This window comes from Calonectris borealis, chromosome 20 (assembly GCF_964195595.1).
Source record: "Calonectris borealis chromosome 20, bCalBor7.hap1.2, whole genome shotgun sequence".
Lineage (NCBI taxonomy): Eukaryota > Metazoa > Chordata > Aves > Procellariiformes > Procellariidae > Calonectris > Calonectris borealis.
The window spans coordinates 1,397,869-1,412,617 of record NC_134331.1 but is presented as its reverse complement, the minus strand read 5'-3'; the positions used below and the strand labels follow the sequence as shown (position 1 = coordinate 1,412,617).

Genomic DNA, 14,749 nt, shown 5'->3' with positions numbered 1-14,749 from the left:
GTCTGTCGATCTGTTCGTTCGCAGGTGACAAGCAGGCGCTGCCCCTCCCAGACAGAGCGGATCAGCCGGAGCCGAGGGAGACCCGAAACACCGAGGAGAAGCACCAGGAGAACGCGGAGAGCAAGCTGGAGGGTGAGCCTGCGTCCCTGGGGTGCGCGGGGAGGGGAAGGCGCTGAGCTCCCCCCCCAGAGCCGGGGCTGCGAGTGCAGGATTTCTCTCTGCAGGAGGACCGTGCCAGCCGGCGCTGCTCTTGGCTCTCGCCAGCACATAGCTTCAGGCCGTAGTCACCTCCGCGACGCGGCAATTAGAGCCTGTCTCCAGCGGGCTCACGCCTGCGGCGCGGGCTGGCTGTTCCACGGCGCGGCCCCTGGCAGGGCCGCTCGAGGACGTGAGTCACGCTGGCACCCGGGCCCGGCTGCTCCCCGGCTTCGGCTGCTCGAGCGCAGGCGGTGCTGCCCCGGCGAGAGCGCGACCGGAGTGAAACCGTTTGGCTGGTGTGAAACGGGGGGGACCCGGCAGCGCGCTGGGGAGGTGGGTGGGCATCGCCCTACAGCCTCGCGGCGTGGGGCGGACGCGGGCTTTAGCCCGCGGGGAGACCTGGGCACGTGGCCGTGTGGGGGAGCGGTGACGAAGCCCCGTCTGCTCCTTCCACGGAGCCTCGGTGCTGGTACTGTGCGGTGAGCCCTTCCTCGGGCTGAGCTCGCCGCCTTCGACCTCTGCCTTGCGAGAGGGGTTGGAGCCGGAGCTCGGGCTCGCAGCCTGGGCGTGCTGTGGTCCTGTGGCTCTTTGCCTTCGTGCCAGCCCTTGGTGCTCTGGTCCAAGGTGATGGGCGTTTGGTCCGATGAGCGACGGCAGCGGGCAGGCTCTGCTCCTGGGGAGCATATGGCCCTCCTCTTGGTTTGGCGGGCACTTCTCGGTTTTCTAATTATTTTCTTTCCATTCTGCGCTGCAATGGGACTTTAGAAACCGAGCATAAAAAGGTAGTGGCAGGTGTGGACTACAGGGACTCTTCACGTTTCAAGGAGGATGAAGGGCCATGAGTTTCCGCGGGGTTTTCCATCTCAGTCTGTGTGGGACTTGCCGGGGACGCTCTCCCATGAGATGTCACCAAAAGGTGCTCCGGGCTTGTTCTGCTCCTCTGCCCAGAGCTGAGCTTCGTACCGGAGGCTGGGAGAGGGTGGGAAGGGTGAACAGGCGTCGCAGGAGCGAGGCAGTGGGCGCGTAGCTCCGTGGGAGCTCTCTGCAAACAGCTGCCTCGCCGGGACCGTTGCTGAGTGCTTTGGTTGTAGCTGCCCTGGGCCGTGTGAACTCAAGTACTTTCATTTTATAATTGTTTAAGATGTTTTTTATGAAGAGTGCCTGTTAAAATCCAGCCAAAGCACCGGCTGAGGCCTGCTTTCCCCACGATCAAAGGAGGAGCCGGGAGATAGCGTCGCCTTCTGTTTGTGTGGAAGAGGTGTGCTCACAAATACAGGAGTTACACATATTTGCAGAGCTCTCAGTGTGAAACGCTTTGATTTGGCATTAAACCTTTGCCTGCTGCGTGTTCAAGCCAAACATTCCCATGCCGAGCGGGGATCTGGCAGGCTCGGAGAGCGAGATAGTAGAAGTGACTTCTGTTTTCATTGTTTATTCTGAGCAAAGTGCGAAAAATAAATAGATCTCGAGAAGTCAATTGCTCTCTTGAAATGGCCGAATTCCCCCTCGCATCCCGGCTTTCTGTAAACGGAGTGGAAGGGGAATTCCAGGGGCCCTCGGCTAATAGCGCCATAATGCGAACTGGAAATATTTCTCTGTAATCGCCTTGTGGGTGATTAGCGGGACAGGGGGAGGCAGTGCGTGCTGGAGAGGGATTAACCTGGACAGCATCCCTCTTTAATTTAAATGGCATTTTACAGGCTATTAATTTTGACATTATTTCCTTTGGGGCATAATAGTCTAGAAACACCTTCAGTTTCGGAGGAACGCTGCTTGTTGGTGTGGGAGGCAAGCGACACGCAGGTTCACGCTCTCCGGATACGATACGATACGTCTGGGTGTCTGTCCAGGCGGAGAAAAGGCAGCAGCGTTTCCGTGCAGACCTGGGACTCATGGTTTGTGCGTGGTGTCGCTTGCAGCGAGTGAATCAACGTGAGTCACTTCTGCTTGGCCCAAAGTGCACTCATCTGTTTTGCGTGACTTCGCGGCTGCGGAGGGCCGGTGGGCAGGGATTCCCTCCCGTTACGTGGCGCGGGGAGCTCAGCTTTATTGCGCTGGCTCGGCGGGAGGTGGTGCTGACTTTCTGTGCCGCTGCGGTTTCAACCTGCCTGACCACCTGCGCTGCTGCATGCGAGAGTGCTCGGCCGTTAAACCTTTGGTCGCTGCTCGGGATCCCAGCCCTTTCACCGTGCTCAAAGCCAAAATCTTCGGCAGGATTGCTCAGGGGGTGTGTTCCTGCTGTGGGCCGAGCTAGACCTCCACGTGGCTAAGCCGGGAGAAGAGACAGCAGTAGCCTCTCATCACGCTGGCTGTAACCCAGGACTTGCCCCCTGAAAAGACCCAGCTCAGCGCCTGTACCTCACGTGTTGGGTCGATGTTTCCGTGTCGGTTTATCCCACCGCGCGGGTGGTTTCCCGGTGCTGTGCCTTAGCTGACTTCCTCCAGTTCCTCCTAAGATTGCTGTTTGTGGCCTTTCCAGCCTCGGTTTAGCTGGGATGAAGTCTTTGCAGTGCATTCAAAGAGCTGATCTGTGTTTCGGAAGCCTGGCTGATGAGAGAGCCGCTAGAGAGCCGCTCTGCAGCGGCGCTGGGGCTTCCCCAGGCACCGCAGGCAGCTTTAGAAGCAGCTTGTCTGGCTCGGGCAGCTGAGCCCCTTGCTCTCAACCGACGGCTGCCGGTCCTGTCCCCTGCCAGCTCCTGTCCTTCCTGCGCTGGGACCCCCGCAGACCTGCTCTCCTGAACCTCTTCCTCGTGGCTTTTCTCCCTGAGCAGTTAATGACGAGGGCTTGCTTTTGATCCCTCCACCCAAATCTTGGGAGGGCAGTGTCCTGTGTTGCAGCCAGTCTGGGCTCTGGCTGCCGTCCGCGGTGGAGGTGCGCCGGAGCGGTGCCGCCGTCAGCGCCAGCAGCGGAGCCGTACCGCGTCCTTCCCTCCCTCCTGGTGAACGGGCAGTGTTTGCAGAGTAGGACCTTCCTGCCGAGGAAAGCTCCTCTAGCCCCTCCAACGCTGAGAGATGATAAGTGAATGGTTTGGGTCATGGATTTTTTTTTTTTTTTTCTTTCTTATTTTTTCCCTTTTCTAGAAGCGGGGCAGGCGAAACTGCTTGATCATGCTGTGCTGCTGCAGGTGATCAAAGAACAGCAGGTACAGCAGAAGCAGCTACTTGACCAGCAGGCAAAACTGCTGGCTGTAATTGAAGAGCAGCACAAGGAGATCCACCAGCAAAGGCAGGAGGAGGGAGGAGAGGAGAAGCCAAAGCAAGGTAAGGACATCGCCAAAGAGCGGGACCCCTCCAGAGGCTGATCGCTGCTCAAAGCAGCCTTAAAATCAGGCTGGGAGAGATCCGAGTCCCTTTGGCACACGGCAGAGTCCGCTCTGCAAAAGCCATTCCTGTGTCTGACCTGACCTCCGAGGTGGGGATCCCCGGCCCCTGATCGCAGGGATAACGCTCTCCCCCTCGGCTCTCCGTGTTTTCCTGCGTGGCCGTTGATGGTGTGATCTCTTCTCCTGTCCCCTGTTGTGCAGAACGGGGTGGCGGGAGAAGGGAATCTCTCACTCGTAAGAAAAAGCTTTTACGTGTTGGTTTTTATTCTGCAGCGGAAACGCAGCAGGAGCCCGCTGTGCCTCTCTCCAAGAGCAAGGAGGACGAGGGTCTCGGAGCTAAGCAAGAAGCTGCTGCAAAGCAGCTCAGCAAAGAGCAGTTGGAGCACGCTGCGCAGGGCCCGGGCAGGCAGCCTGCTGACTCCGCGGAGCAGCGCAGGGGGACTGCAGGAAAGCTGGAAGAGGCTGGGCACAGACGTGAGATTCCTGGGGTTCCTCCCAAGGAGCGGAAGGTGCCGCCGCAGGAGAATGACAGAGCTGTTAAAAATCCTGCGGAGAACTGGGATCCCCTTCATGGGGATGCCCAACACATTCCAGCAGCCAGAAACCACCTAGAAAAGAAGCCCTTGGCGGAGGACTTAGGAGGAGATCACGAAGCCAAAGCTGGAAGAAACGTCCACGAGAAGAAGAATTCCCTGAAAGCCGTGGAAGTAGCTACAGCTCCCATCCAAAGAGAACAGCCGGGGGCTGCCAAAGTTCAGGGAGTGGCAGGAAAGAGTCTGGAAGGAGACTCAGGAACAGACCTTAAAGCCAAAGCACTGAGTCAGGTGGAGCCCAAAGACCTGGCAGTTGCGCTGGACTCCTCCAGTAAAAGGAACGTGGCAGAGAGCGAGCAGCACCTACGGGAGCGTCAGAGAGGTGCAGACGCCGAGGGAGGGGAGGGTGCTGGCAGGCGGCAGCAGGCCTTGCAGAGGGACCTGGCTGGCAAGGGGGAGCTAAGGGAAGAAGCTCCTCGGGAGAACGTGGCCCAGGACCCCCAGGGAGGTCCCCGGAGCAAGCAGAGGCATGGGAATGGGGGTCTCTCAAACGATGCTGAGAAGAAACCGGGCCCTGAGAACGCTCCTGCCCAAAAGCCCGAGAGAGGAGCAGCTGCCCAGGGGGATCAGAAGCTGGACCACGATGTCAAACCAAACCGGGACCTGAAACTGCAGGCGGACCTGGACCTCCGCCGGAGGAGACGGGACCTGCTGCCTCCCGAGGAGGAGGAGGAGGCGGCTGCACAGGGGGCGGGGGTCTTCATTGGCCTGAACCCCCTTCCAGATGTGAAAGTAAACGACCTCCGGAGTGCTCTAGAGACACGATTAAACCAAGTTGCGGAGGGGGCTCAGCAGGTGGTCCACAGCCGGCAGATCAAGCAGATGACGCAGGCGGACGGGAGCGTGTGAGCGGGGTGGTCGTGCTCGGTGGGTGGCTGCGGGTGTTGGCCACAGGCACGAGGCTGAGGAGCTCCCTAGGGAAGGTTCAAGTTAACCAGCTGGTTTTTTGGCCACTGTTGCTCAGGCAGAGGTTGGTCTGAGCCAGCAGCACTTTGCTGGACGCAGTGCTTGGACCCACGGGATCTCCTTGGACCTGTCAGCACCGTCCAGGGAACCGTGGGCTTCTCGAGTCTCTGTGACGGTAGCACCTCCCTGCGTGCGCTTGCAGGTGGCTGAGGAGATGGCAACCGTGAAAGAAAAGCTCCCGCTGTCCTCTGGCTCTCAGAGGTTGCCATCTACCTTGGTTCCCTGCCAGGCCAGCTTTCAAGGACCTTTTTCAACATCTCGTTCATATCAAATTGCCTTCTCCGTCCGGCTCTCGACTCCCCTTTCGGAACCGAGGTGGTTGTCCACGAGGTTCCCCTGCCTGCTTGGAAAAGCTTCTCTGGCACCTGCCGTGGGTTCCCTCGCCCAGGCTGTGCGGGGCTTCGGGGCAGAGGTCTGGGGCTGCGGGAGGAGGGGAACCGGGGATCGCACATCTCGGGAAAGGCTTTATTCTGGAGAAGCATCAAGTCATGAGCTGAGGACCAGCTTAGCCAACTGCTTTGGTGTTTCTCTTGAAATGGGAGCTGTTAGTCTTGCATGTTTAGGAGATAGTTGTGGTTTAGGAACCTAGTTTAGTAGAAACGCTGCCTTAAACGGGCACAACTGCTGCTGTTGTGCTGCCTCTACTCCCAGGGATTTAATTGGTTGGCCACACACTAGCAATAACACGGAGCTTTGCTCTCGCCACCCTCCCCGGATGCTCAGCTCTCATCTGTGCTTTCAAGCTTGACTTCTCCTGTCCAAAGTGCATTATGAAGCTCAACCCGGGGGCTGCAGACTGCCCCCTCCCCCCAACCAGCTTGATTTTTCTGCAAGAGGTGACTAATTTGGTAACAAAAGACGTGGCTTAAAAGGGGCGGACTCGGGGGCTTGGCTCAAGCGTACCTACCTCTTCTCTCTGTAACGCGGTGGAGCGTGTTTGTTTTGTGTGCTCTTCCCAGCCCCCCTCTGCGCCGTGTTTTACATCCATAGATGTCAGTACTCCGCCCCTGGAAATGTATTTTATGAGCGAGGAAGGGAAGAGCTTCTATGAGAGCCCTGGTTCGTTTCAGGCTCCCAGACAGTGATTCATCCCTTTGTGGGTTTTTTCTTTTTTTTTCTTTTTACATCCTGACTTGCGAATGTAAGAAATCAAATCCCAAAGCTCTCACTAGAACGGCTGAAATTTCCCAGCCTGGAGTCTACAGACCTCATCACTGTGGTGGTTTTTATATCCGTATCTCAAAGTGTCTTTGGTAAACTAGCCTCGTCGAGTTCGTGTCCGATGGGACCTCGCAGAGCCAGGGATGGGTCGTTATCGGACACGCGGGACTGTCACACCGGAACTCTGCTGCCGCCTGCCTGGGACGCGTGCCTGTTGCTCGAAGGATGTCACCTTAATTTCTTATTAAAACGACACAGAGCCACAGGGCAACGGCCACGGACTTGGGCGTACTTCTTCGGGAGGACCACCCGCGCTAATTCCCCGTGACTGTCATGGCCTTAACCCTCAGGACTCCCCCCATAGTACAAGTGAGCTTCTCCATTCCGCCGCCTTAAAGCACAAGCAACGCGGCCAGGAGTCCCGGCGCCGCTCCGCAGCCGTCCCCGGTACGTGTCTGTCGGGGCAGGGAGGGCAGCGGGCTCCGCAGCACGGCTCCAAGTCTGCAGTGAGGAGACAGGTCCAGGCTTCGTCCCCTGCGGCACCAGCCAGCCTTTCTAAAGCGAGAGGGAGCTGGAGCAGGAGCTGGATCTGCCCCTTCTTGCCCTTTGCTGCCTGCCAGGCTCTGTCCTGGGCCGTCCCGGGCAGCGAGGGCAGGGCGAGGGCAGGCTCCAGCCCGCGGGGTCAGACCTGCCTGTGGCCCTGACCTGCGTTTCGTGGCGTCGCGTTGTCTGCGTGAAGACAAAGGACCAAAGATGCTCCTGACATTCCCCAGCAGCTGGGGGCGGCGCGGGCCCTGGGCACCCCGGAGCCGGGCTGGAAGCCTCTGCCTGCCAGGGACTGCTCGTTCTGGGGTGGAGTGCTTGGCGGGAGAGGCTGAGCTGATCAATAAAATAAGCTGAAGCATTTTGATCCCAATTCTCATTTTTTTTAAATTTAAAAATCAGAGCTCGGCATTACCCTGCCACGCGGCTGTAGCTCCCCGGGCGGGCAGCGGCGTCTGCCTTGCTCCGCACCCGCGGGGAGTCACGCTGCCAAGGAAGAGAGGGGTTTGCGCTTTCTTTTGCGATTTGCACCTCCGTGCTGCTGGGGAGGAGGAGGGGAGGCTGCCGTCCTCCCGCTGCCCTCGCACGCGGGGCCTGGTTTGGGGAGGAAAACGCCTAATTTGACATTCAGGGGATCAAGCGGCTGCAGCAGAGCCGCTGCCGGCGCAGGAGCGTCGGGAAGCCGGCGGCACGGAGGGGGGCTGCCTGCCCCGGGGGGGCCTGCACCGGCGGTTCCCCGGGACCGCTCGCCCGTGGCCGCGGACCCGCGGTGCCGCAGCGGGGGGGCCCGCCTGGCTCTTTTTTCTGTAATTTAAGGAGAAACCGGGTCGGGTTTGAGAGTTTTTATTTTCCCCAAGCGTGTCCAGGCCGGTGCGCGGGGTGAGGGGCGCCGGGCCCGGCCCCGCGGTCACTTCGGCGTCGCCTTCGCCTGCAAAGAGGGGCGGTTCAGGCCGGGCTGAGGCCCCCGCGGCTGCCGGGGGCCGCTCCCCCCGCCGGGTCCGGGACCGGGACCGGGACCTACCGCCCGGGCGAAGCAGTCCTGCAGCGCCCGGAACTCCTCTAGGCAGGCGTCCCGCCGCAGCTCCGCCGTCCCGGCCGCCGCCGCGGCCACGCACCGGCCGTAGGCAGCTGCCTGCGGGGAACGACAGGGAACCGGAGCGGGGGCGCCGGGCTCGCCGGGTCCCCCCCCGCCGCCGATCCCCCCCCCGCCCCCGGCCGCGGCCCCACCTGCTCCCCGCAGCCCGCCAGCAGCGCGGGGAAGCGCCGCAGCCGCGCCCGCGCCCGCAGCCAGACGCCCCGGCCCGACATCGCCGCCGCCGCCTCACGGCCTGGGCGCCGCCATGGCGGAGTAGGCGCGATTGGCCGCCCGCCCCGCTCATCAAAGCGCCGCGCCCTCGCATTGGGCGCCGGCGGACGCCCGCCCCTCCGGCTCGTCGATAGGCGAAACTGTGCGCCTATCAAAACGCGCTGGCTCTCTGACTGGGTGGTGGTGGAAGGTCGTCCCCTCGGCCTTCTCGGGTTGGTCGAGTTGGCCTGCCGAAAGCGTGGATTGGTCACACGCGGCATCCACCTCCCGAGCCCCTACTGATTGGTCGCTCGTCGCGGGCAGCTCTGATTGGCGGAGGTGCCGGTTGTTTACTTCCCGTCTCCCGCCCTTTTGCCGCCGGCGTCAACCTTGTGAGCTACTTCCGCTCGGAGCTCCGCCCTTCTTCGTTCGTGACTGGCCGAGCGGCAGCGTCTCGCACTCTCATTGGCCTACGGCGTCTTCCGGAGGGCGGAACCGCGACGCCGCTTTCGGGCCGGGCAGGGCCGGCGCCGGGAGTGTCATGGCGGCGCCGCTGAGAGACCGGTTGGGTTTCCTGAGCCGGGTACGGGCCGGGGAGGGAGTGGGGGGTTGAGGGGGGCTGCCTGGGGACGTGACGTCACTCCGCCACCCGTGATGTCATCGCTGCACCTTCCCACCTCCCGTGCTGCCAGAGCCCGGGCCCCTCGGCCTTGCCATGGCCACCTCGCCCTGCCCTTCCACTCTGATGTCATAGCTGTGACGTCACTTATCTCGAGGGCTGTGATGTCAGTGCAGCGGTATGATCTCACCGGGGTGGGGAGGGGGCTTCTGTGGCGGCCTTACACGGGGCTGGCGGGGCCGGGCCTGCAGCGGGGCCGGGGCTCAGCCCCAGCCGGGCCCGGCCCCCCTCACGCCGTCCCTCCTCCCGCTCCAGCTGCCGGTGCTGCTGAGGGGCACGGCGGACGACGACGTCCCCTGCCCCGGGTACCTGTTCGAGGAGATCGCCAGTATCCTTCCTGGGAGCGCGGAGGGTGGGGGTGGTCCCTGGGCCGGGGTGGGTGCGGGAGGCCTGCAGGGCTGGGCCGGGGCGGCTGGGGGCAGCCGGGGCGGAGGGGGAGAGGTGCTGCGGGGCGAGACCTCCCGCGGGGAGAGCAGGATCCCTAACCCCCGCCCCAGAGATCTCCCACGAGTCGCCCGGCAGCAGCCAGTGCCTGCTGGAGTATCTCCTCAACCGGCTGCAGAGCAGCTCCTGCCACGTCAAGCTGAAGGTAGGTCGGTGGTGGTGGGTGGGGGCGGCTGCTCCCCCGGCCGCAGAGGAGCCCCGGGGCCGGGGTGGCACCGTGGGGGTGATGGGCTTTGTCGCAGGGCCGGGGGCTGGTGGGGCAGCCGCCACTCGGCCTTCTCACCCCGAGCCCCGCGTCCGCAGGTGCTGAAGATCCTGCTGCACACATGCGCCCAGGGCTCCCCCCAGTTCGTCCTGCAGCTCAAGAGGAACGCCTGCTTCATCCGGGAGGCGGCAGGTAACGGGGCAGAGGGCGGGGGGGGCAGGGTGCTGGAGAACCCAGCCTGGCTGCGGGGCAGAGCCCAGGGCGGCTCCTGCCGGTGGGGGCTGCTCCAGAGGCTGAGCGCTGGCCGGGGCCGGGGTCTTGCCCCATCCTGGGAGCCGAGCGTCCCCCAGCCCTCCCGACCTTGTGCCTTGCAGTGTTCACTGGGCCCCCAGACCCCCTCCACGGCAACAGCTTGAACCAAAAGGTCCGGGCGGCCGCGCAGGTGAGTGCCAGCCCTGTTCCCCCTGTGCTGGGCGGGGCAGCTCTGCCTCCCAGACCCCCGCCTCAGGGCCAGGTCGGGGTGCCCGGCGCTCCCCAGCTCTCTGCCCACACCCCCGTCTCTCCCGGCAGGACTTGGCCAGCGTTCTCTTTTCGGATGCGCCGCTCCCCCCGCCGGCCGCGCTGCCTGCCCGTCCCCTGCCTCCTGCGGGTAAGTGCAGACCCCTCGCGGCCCTGTCACCTCCCACGGGCCGTGCTGGCAGCACCGGGCCGGTCCCTTCGGCTGGAGCTGTGGGTGTGCAGAGGGTCTGCTGGCCAGGGAGGCTGTTGGGGGTGGGGGCAGGGTGCCGCAGGCCCCGGTGATGGGTGTCTGGCTGCTGCCCCTGCCCCACTCTTTGCTTGCTGAGGATGTTCTGCAACTCTGGCTAGAGCAGGCTGCAGGGTACTGTGTCAGAGGGAAAAATGTTCCCCGGGGGAGCGGAGGGACAGGCTGCCCTTAGCTTCAGAGCGAAGTGCTCCTGTAAGCGCCCTGCCCTGCACCCCAGCTCCTCCCGGCTGCCCCAGGCACTCCCCTGTGCTTGCAACGGGGAGGAACTGCAGTGGAGGGCGACCTCAAACGCCTGTGCTCCCTCTGAACGTGCCTTGTGCCTCCCCCAGGCATGGGCTCCAGCCCCAGCCCCTGCGGCTCCTTGCAAGGATTTGGCTTCAGCGCTGAGAAAAGCTCCGGTAAGTCCTGGCTGTGCCCTCGCCTGCTGCTGCCCCTCACCCCGTGTGGGTCCCCTGCTCGGTGCTGCCCTGCCTGCACGCCATGATGCCGCAGCCCCGGGGTCCTGCCTGGGGTTAGACCAGGCTCCCAGCGTTCGGAGACCTGGTAACCTGGTTGCCAGCTCTCTCGGTGGGTGTTTCTGGTGGCTCAGGGCAGAGCCGCGCTGCACCCTTTGCTTTGTGCAGCTCTCCCCTTTCCCAAGCCGTCTGACGGGTGCTGGGGCTGGTGGCATGGCCGCGGGGCTGGCAGTGGGGGGCTCCCTGGGTCCTTCCCTGCTGGGAGGTGCGGCAGGGCCGTGGGAGGTCAGCTTGTGCCCCGTGGCCTGTCCCGGTAGCTCCCAGGTATTCCTCATCCCCTTGTCCAGCCAGAAGTCCCTCACAGCCCGGCTGTGCCTGGAGCCCGGCTGCCGGGGCTGCTCCTCTCTGCCGGCAGGTCCCCGCCGTCCCCTCATGACACCCTGCGAGGCGGTGGGTGCCCGGGGGCTGGGCTGGGCTCCCCGGGAAGCGCCTGACGCCCTGGCCTCTGCCCAGCTTCGACGGGGGAAGCCCTGCTCAGCACCATCCAGCGAGCGGCCGAAGCGGTGGCTCACGCTGTGCTCCCCTCCCCGGAGGGACCCCGGCCTCGCCGCAGGGAGCTCCGTGAGGACGCCTACGAGCCCGTGAGAGCCCCCTCACCTGCCAGGAGCCCGGCTGGGGCTGCGAAGCCACCAGCGGTCACCGCAGCGCACAGCACCCGAGGTAGGTCCCCCCACCGCTGGGCTGGGGGGCTACCGGCTGCTGGGGGGCCTGGTGGGGGTCCCCATGAGGTAGTGGGGCTGGTTTGGGGGTCAACACCTCACTGCTGCTGTCTCTGCAGTGACCCACCAGCCAGGGCTGGCCGGGGGCGGCTGGGAGGAGGCGGACAGCGGGCACAGCTCCCAGGACTCCTCGCAGGGGAACGGCGAGTTGAGCCGCACCTCGGATTCCTGCAGCAAATCGGGCAGCGACAGCCACTCTGGGGCCAGCCGGGAGCTGACCCACACGGCTGAGAGGTGAGAACGGGGCCCTGGGGGGGCTCCTCTTTCCCCGGGACCTTCTGAGATGCTTCCCTCATCTCCAGGAATGGTGCCCTTGCTCTTCACACCATTAATCCGGAGTCCCCTGGCACTGCTGGCTGGATTCCTCCTGGGATGTTTGCCCTCCCAGCCCAGGCAGCCCGTGGGTGGGCAGAGCCACGAGCAGGGGAACTGATTTGGGAGGACTCCGTGCCCGCTGGAGGGTGGTGGGGTCTGCGCTGGGACCCCAGGAGGGAGCAGGGCCGGCCCCTGTCCCCACCGAGGCATCTCCCCGGGCAGGGTGGACGCTGACAGCCTGGGCGACTGCGTGCGGGAGGTGAGCCTGGTGTCGGTGCTGACCCGTGGCGCCAGGGTCTTCCTCACCAGGGAGGAAGCACAGCACTTCGTCAAGGAGTAAGTGCCCAAGGCGGACGCTTTCCGAGACTGTGGGTGCTGCGGGGCCGGGCGGGGAGCGCTGTGGGGGCTTCGAGGGGCAGCCTGAGCCCTTCTCACTCCCCTGGCTGCCTTGGCACGGGCCTCTGGGGCCGAAATGCTGCCAGGCAGGAGGGCTGCCCGCTCCCGGCCGGCTCCTGGGCTCGGGGTGCTGCGTGCAGCCGGTGCGGCCGTAACCCCTTCCCCTTGGCCAGGTGCGGGCTGCTGAACTGCGAGGTGGTGCTGGAGCTGCTCAGCCGGGCGCTGGAGGACCCCAGTGACAGCGTCCGCATGGTGAGCGCGGGGCAGTCCCGTGTGCCGCCGGCACGTGCCCGCGGTGCTGCCCACCCCGGGCTGTGCTGCTGCAGGCACAGGGTGGAGAGACGGGGGGAGAAGCGCCCGCCGAGCCGGGGCGTTTTGGTGTCTGCCCGTCCTGCCCGCCGGGCTCAGCCGCGCTCTCCTCCCCGCAGAGATCCATGTGCGCCATCTCCTCCCTCATGTGCTCCGACCTGCTCTCCCTCGACCAGATCTTTGCCGTCACTCGGCAGCACCTGCAGCAGCTCAGCCAAGGCAGCCCCGGCCCCGTCGCCAACCGAGCAACGAAGGTGACTCCTGGGATGTCCCCGTGCCCTCTCCGCGGGCGGGGGGCTCCCGGGGACCGGCCTGCCCCTCCTCGGGGACACCCAGCTCTTGGGAGTGGTTCCGTGCGTGTCCCAGAGGGGTGGGAGTTGTCCCACCAGGCAGGGAGCCTGGGGGGTCTGATGCTCCCTCCCCAGGAGACGAGGCTGAGCCCTGGGAGGGGACGGCGGGGCTGATCCCCAGGACAGCCTCTCCGCCTGGGAAAAGGTGCCGGGGCCAGGCCCTCTTCCCGATGCCGCTCTCACTCCCGCCTGTCCCGCTCTTCTCCTCCCAGATCCTGCGGCAGTTCGAGGCTCTCTGCAGAGGCCAGCCCTCCCCGAAGAGCGCGCGCCCGGACTCGGACCCCTCCGCCCTCGCCGTGGGCTCAGCCCCGTGCGCCGGGGACCTGCTGACGGACATCCCGCCCCTGGCAGGCGAGAGCATCCTCACCCCCCTGAGCGCAGCCCCGCTCCCCGTGGCCACGCCGGCCCGTGGTGAGGAGCAGAGGGTGGAAGCGGAGACCCACGGGCCGCCCGGTGCCGCGGTGCCAGCCTGCCCCTGCGAGCAGGAGGCGGTGAGCAGGCTGGCAGGGGACACGGCAGGCGCCGCTGCGCCCTCCCGCAGCCTGTCCCTCTTCGCCGGCATGGAGCTGGTGGCCCGTCCCGGCGCGGTGCTCTGCCCGGACTCTCCGCCGGTGGAGCCGTGGACACTGTCCCAGCCCCGGGACAGGCAGACGGACGCAGAGGGCAGCCGGCAGCCGTCGGCCTTCGCCTTTCTTAACATGTAGCTGACGTCGGGCTTCCGGGGGGGCGCGGGGGCTTTGCCCTCCCTCCCTGCGGAGCCTGTCGTGCCGTGGCCCCCGGGGGGCTCCTCCGCGGGTGCCCAGCTGCTCCCGCACCGGGCTCGGTGGGGACGGGGGCCCCGTGCCCCCAGCTGCCCCCATGGCACCCGGGGGAAAAGCAAACGAGCAGCCCTACCCGCCCCGTCCCGCAGGGGCGAGGGAAGGGGGGCTGCCAAGGGGTCGTGGGGTGTGAAATGGCCGCGGGGGCCAGGGCTTTGATCCGATGATAATGTCCCTCTCGCCGTCTTTTTTGCCAAAAGTCCCCGGTTTCCCGGGGCCGGTGGACGGGCACGGCTGCTGGCGCCCCTCGCTCGGCTGGGCTGTGAGGGGGGTGCGGGGGAGCCAGGGCTGCACTGGGGGGTGGTTTGGGGACCCCAGCACAGCCATGGGGTGCTCCTGGGTGACCCACTGCCTCTGGCTTCCCCCATACCGGCTCTGGCCTCGGCGGCGGTGGGGCTGGGGCGGGAGAAGGCGCCGTCCCAGTGGGGCCGGGACCCACCAATAAACCCCCCCTCGCGTCTGGGAACTTGTGACTTCTTCCTGCGCCGTTGCTGGAGCCTGCGCCACAGCTTCCCCCTGCCCCCCAGCTCCCCCTGCCCCACAGCTGGGACCCCCCAGAGCTCCCCCTGCCCCACAGCTCCCCCTGCCCCACAGCTGGGACCCCCCAGAGCTCCCCCTGCCCCACAGCTTCCCCCTGCCCCACAGCTGGGACCCCCCAGAGCTCCCCCTGCCCCCCAGCTCCGCCTGCCCCACAGCTGGGACCCCCCAGAGCTCCCCCTGCCCCCCAGCTCCCCCTGCCCCCAGCTGGGACCCCCCAGAGCTCCCCCTGCCCCACAGCTGGGACCCCCCAGAGCTCCCCCTGCCCCCCAGCTCCCCCTGTCCCTCAGCTGGGACCCCCCAGAGCTCCCCCTGCCCCACAGCTGGGACCCCCCAGAGCTCCCCCTGCCCCTGTGGGGCAAGCTCCGCCCCTCGCCCCTCCCTCATCCCCGGCCCCGCCCCTCTTCCCTCCTGGCCCCGCCTTTCACCTCCCAATGACACCGCCCTTCTTCTCCAGGCCCCGCCCCTCACTCCTACTTTACCCAGACCCCGCCCTCTCCCCGCCCTCCTTCACTAGACCCCGCCCTTCATCCCCAGGCACCACCCCTCGCCCCTCCCTCTTCCCCAGATCACGCCCATCGCCCCACCCTCCCTCTTTAGGCCACGCCCCTCACCCCTACCTCATAC

The 14,749-nt window shown here is 65.3% G+C and overlaps 3 protein-coding genes across 9 annotated transcripts in view; 2 read left to right on the top strand and 1 right to left on the bottom strand.

The window, feature by feature from the left end:
* Window positions 1-7,147, top strand: part of SLC38A10 (solute carrier family 38 member 10) — a 38,459-nt gene extending 31,312 nt beyond the window's left edge. For all 5 annotated transcript variants that reach the window (XM_075169378.1, XM_075169377.1, XM_075169379.1 and 2 more), the window contains 3 exons: window positions 25-132; window positions 3,280-3,459; window positions 3,795-7,147. In XM_075169378.1, coding sequence (XP_075025479.1) covers window positions 25-132; window positions 3,280-3,459; window positions 3,795-4,963 — 1,457 coding nt within the window. In that variant the 3' untranslated portion in view covers window positions 4,964-7,147. The remainder of the gene's footprint in view (window positions 1-24; window positions 133-3,279; window positions 3,460-3,794) is intronic.
* Window positions 7,148-7,611: 464 nt separating this feature from the next.
* NDUFAF8 (NADH:ubiquinone oxidoreductase complex assembly factor 8) lies at window positions 7,612-8,145 on the bottom strand. Its single transcript, XM_075169382.1, has 3 exons — window positions 8,012-8,145; window positions 7,806-7,916; window positions 7,612-7,712 (listed from the first exon to the last, which is right to left on the bottom strand). Exons 1-3 carry the CDS (start codon window positions 8,090-8,092, stop codon window positions 7,692-7,694), a joined length of 213 nt encoding a protein of 70 aa, XP_075025483.1. The 5' UTR covers window positions 8,093-8,145; the 3' UTR covers window positions 7,612-7,691.
* A 409-nt stretch (window positions 8,146-8,554) lies between these two features.
* Window positions 8,555-14,049, top strand: TEPSIN (TEPSIN adaptor related protein complex 4 accessory protein). 3 transcript variants are annotated; one of them, XM_075169374.1, is made up of 13 exons: window positions 8,555-8,652; window positions 9,004-9,076; window positions 9,246-9,337; window positions 9,496-9,589; window positions 9,748-9,839; window positions 9,968-10,046; window positions 10,493-10,561; window positions 11,132-11,338; window positions 11,457-11,631; window positions 11,935-12,048; window positions 12,282-12,360; window positions 12,537-12,671; window positions 12,980-14,049. In XM_075169374.1, the coding sequence occupies exons 1-13, from the start codon at window positions 8,611-8,613 to the stop codon at window positions 13,469-13,471; spliced, it is 1,743 nt and encodes a 580-aa protein (XP_075025475.1). In that variant the 5' UTR covers window positions 8,555-8,610; the 3' UTR covers window positions 13,472-14,049. The 3 variants fall into 3 exon arrangements, with proteins under 3 accessions (XP_075025475.1, XP_075025477.1, XP_075025476.1); XM_075169375.1 differs by having other exon boundaries at window positions 8,556-8,652; window positions 9,772-9,839; XM_075169376.1 differs by lacking the exon at window positions 11,935-12,048.
* The last annotated feature ends 700 nt before the right edge of the window (window positions 14,050-14,749 follow it).

Coding starts and splice junctions, on each gene's coding strand:
- NDUFAF8 (XM_075169382.1), bottom strand. CDS start 8,092: ATGTCGGGCCGGGGCGTCTGGCTGCGGGCGCGGGCGCGGCTGCGGCGC. Junction 7,917..8,011: donor TGGCGGGCTGCGGGGAGCAG/GTGGGGCCGCGG, acceptor CGTTCCCCGCAG/GCAGCTGCCTACGGCCGGTG. Junction 7,713..7,805: donor AGGACTGCTTCGCCCGGGCG/GTAGGTCCCGGT, acceptor CCCTCTTTGCAG/GCGAAGGCGACGCCGAAGTG.
- TEPSIN (XM_075169374.1), top strand. CDS start 8,611: ATGGCGGCGCCGCTGAGAGACCGGTTGGGTTTCCTGAGCCGG. Junction 8,653..9,003: donor GGTTGGGTTTCCTGAGCCGG/GTACGGGCCGGG, acceptor CTCCCGCTCCAG/CTGCCGGTGCTGCTGAGGGG. Junction 10,047..10,492: donor CCGTCCCCTGCCTCCTGCGG/GTAAGTGCAGAC, acceptor TGCCTCCCCCAG/GCATGGGCTCCAGCCCCAGC.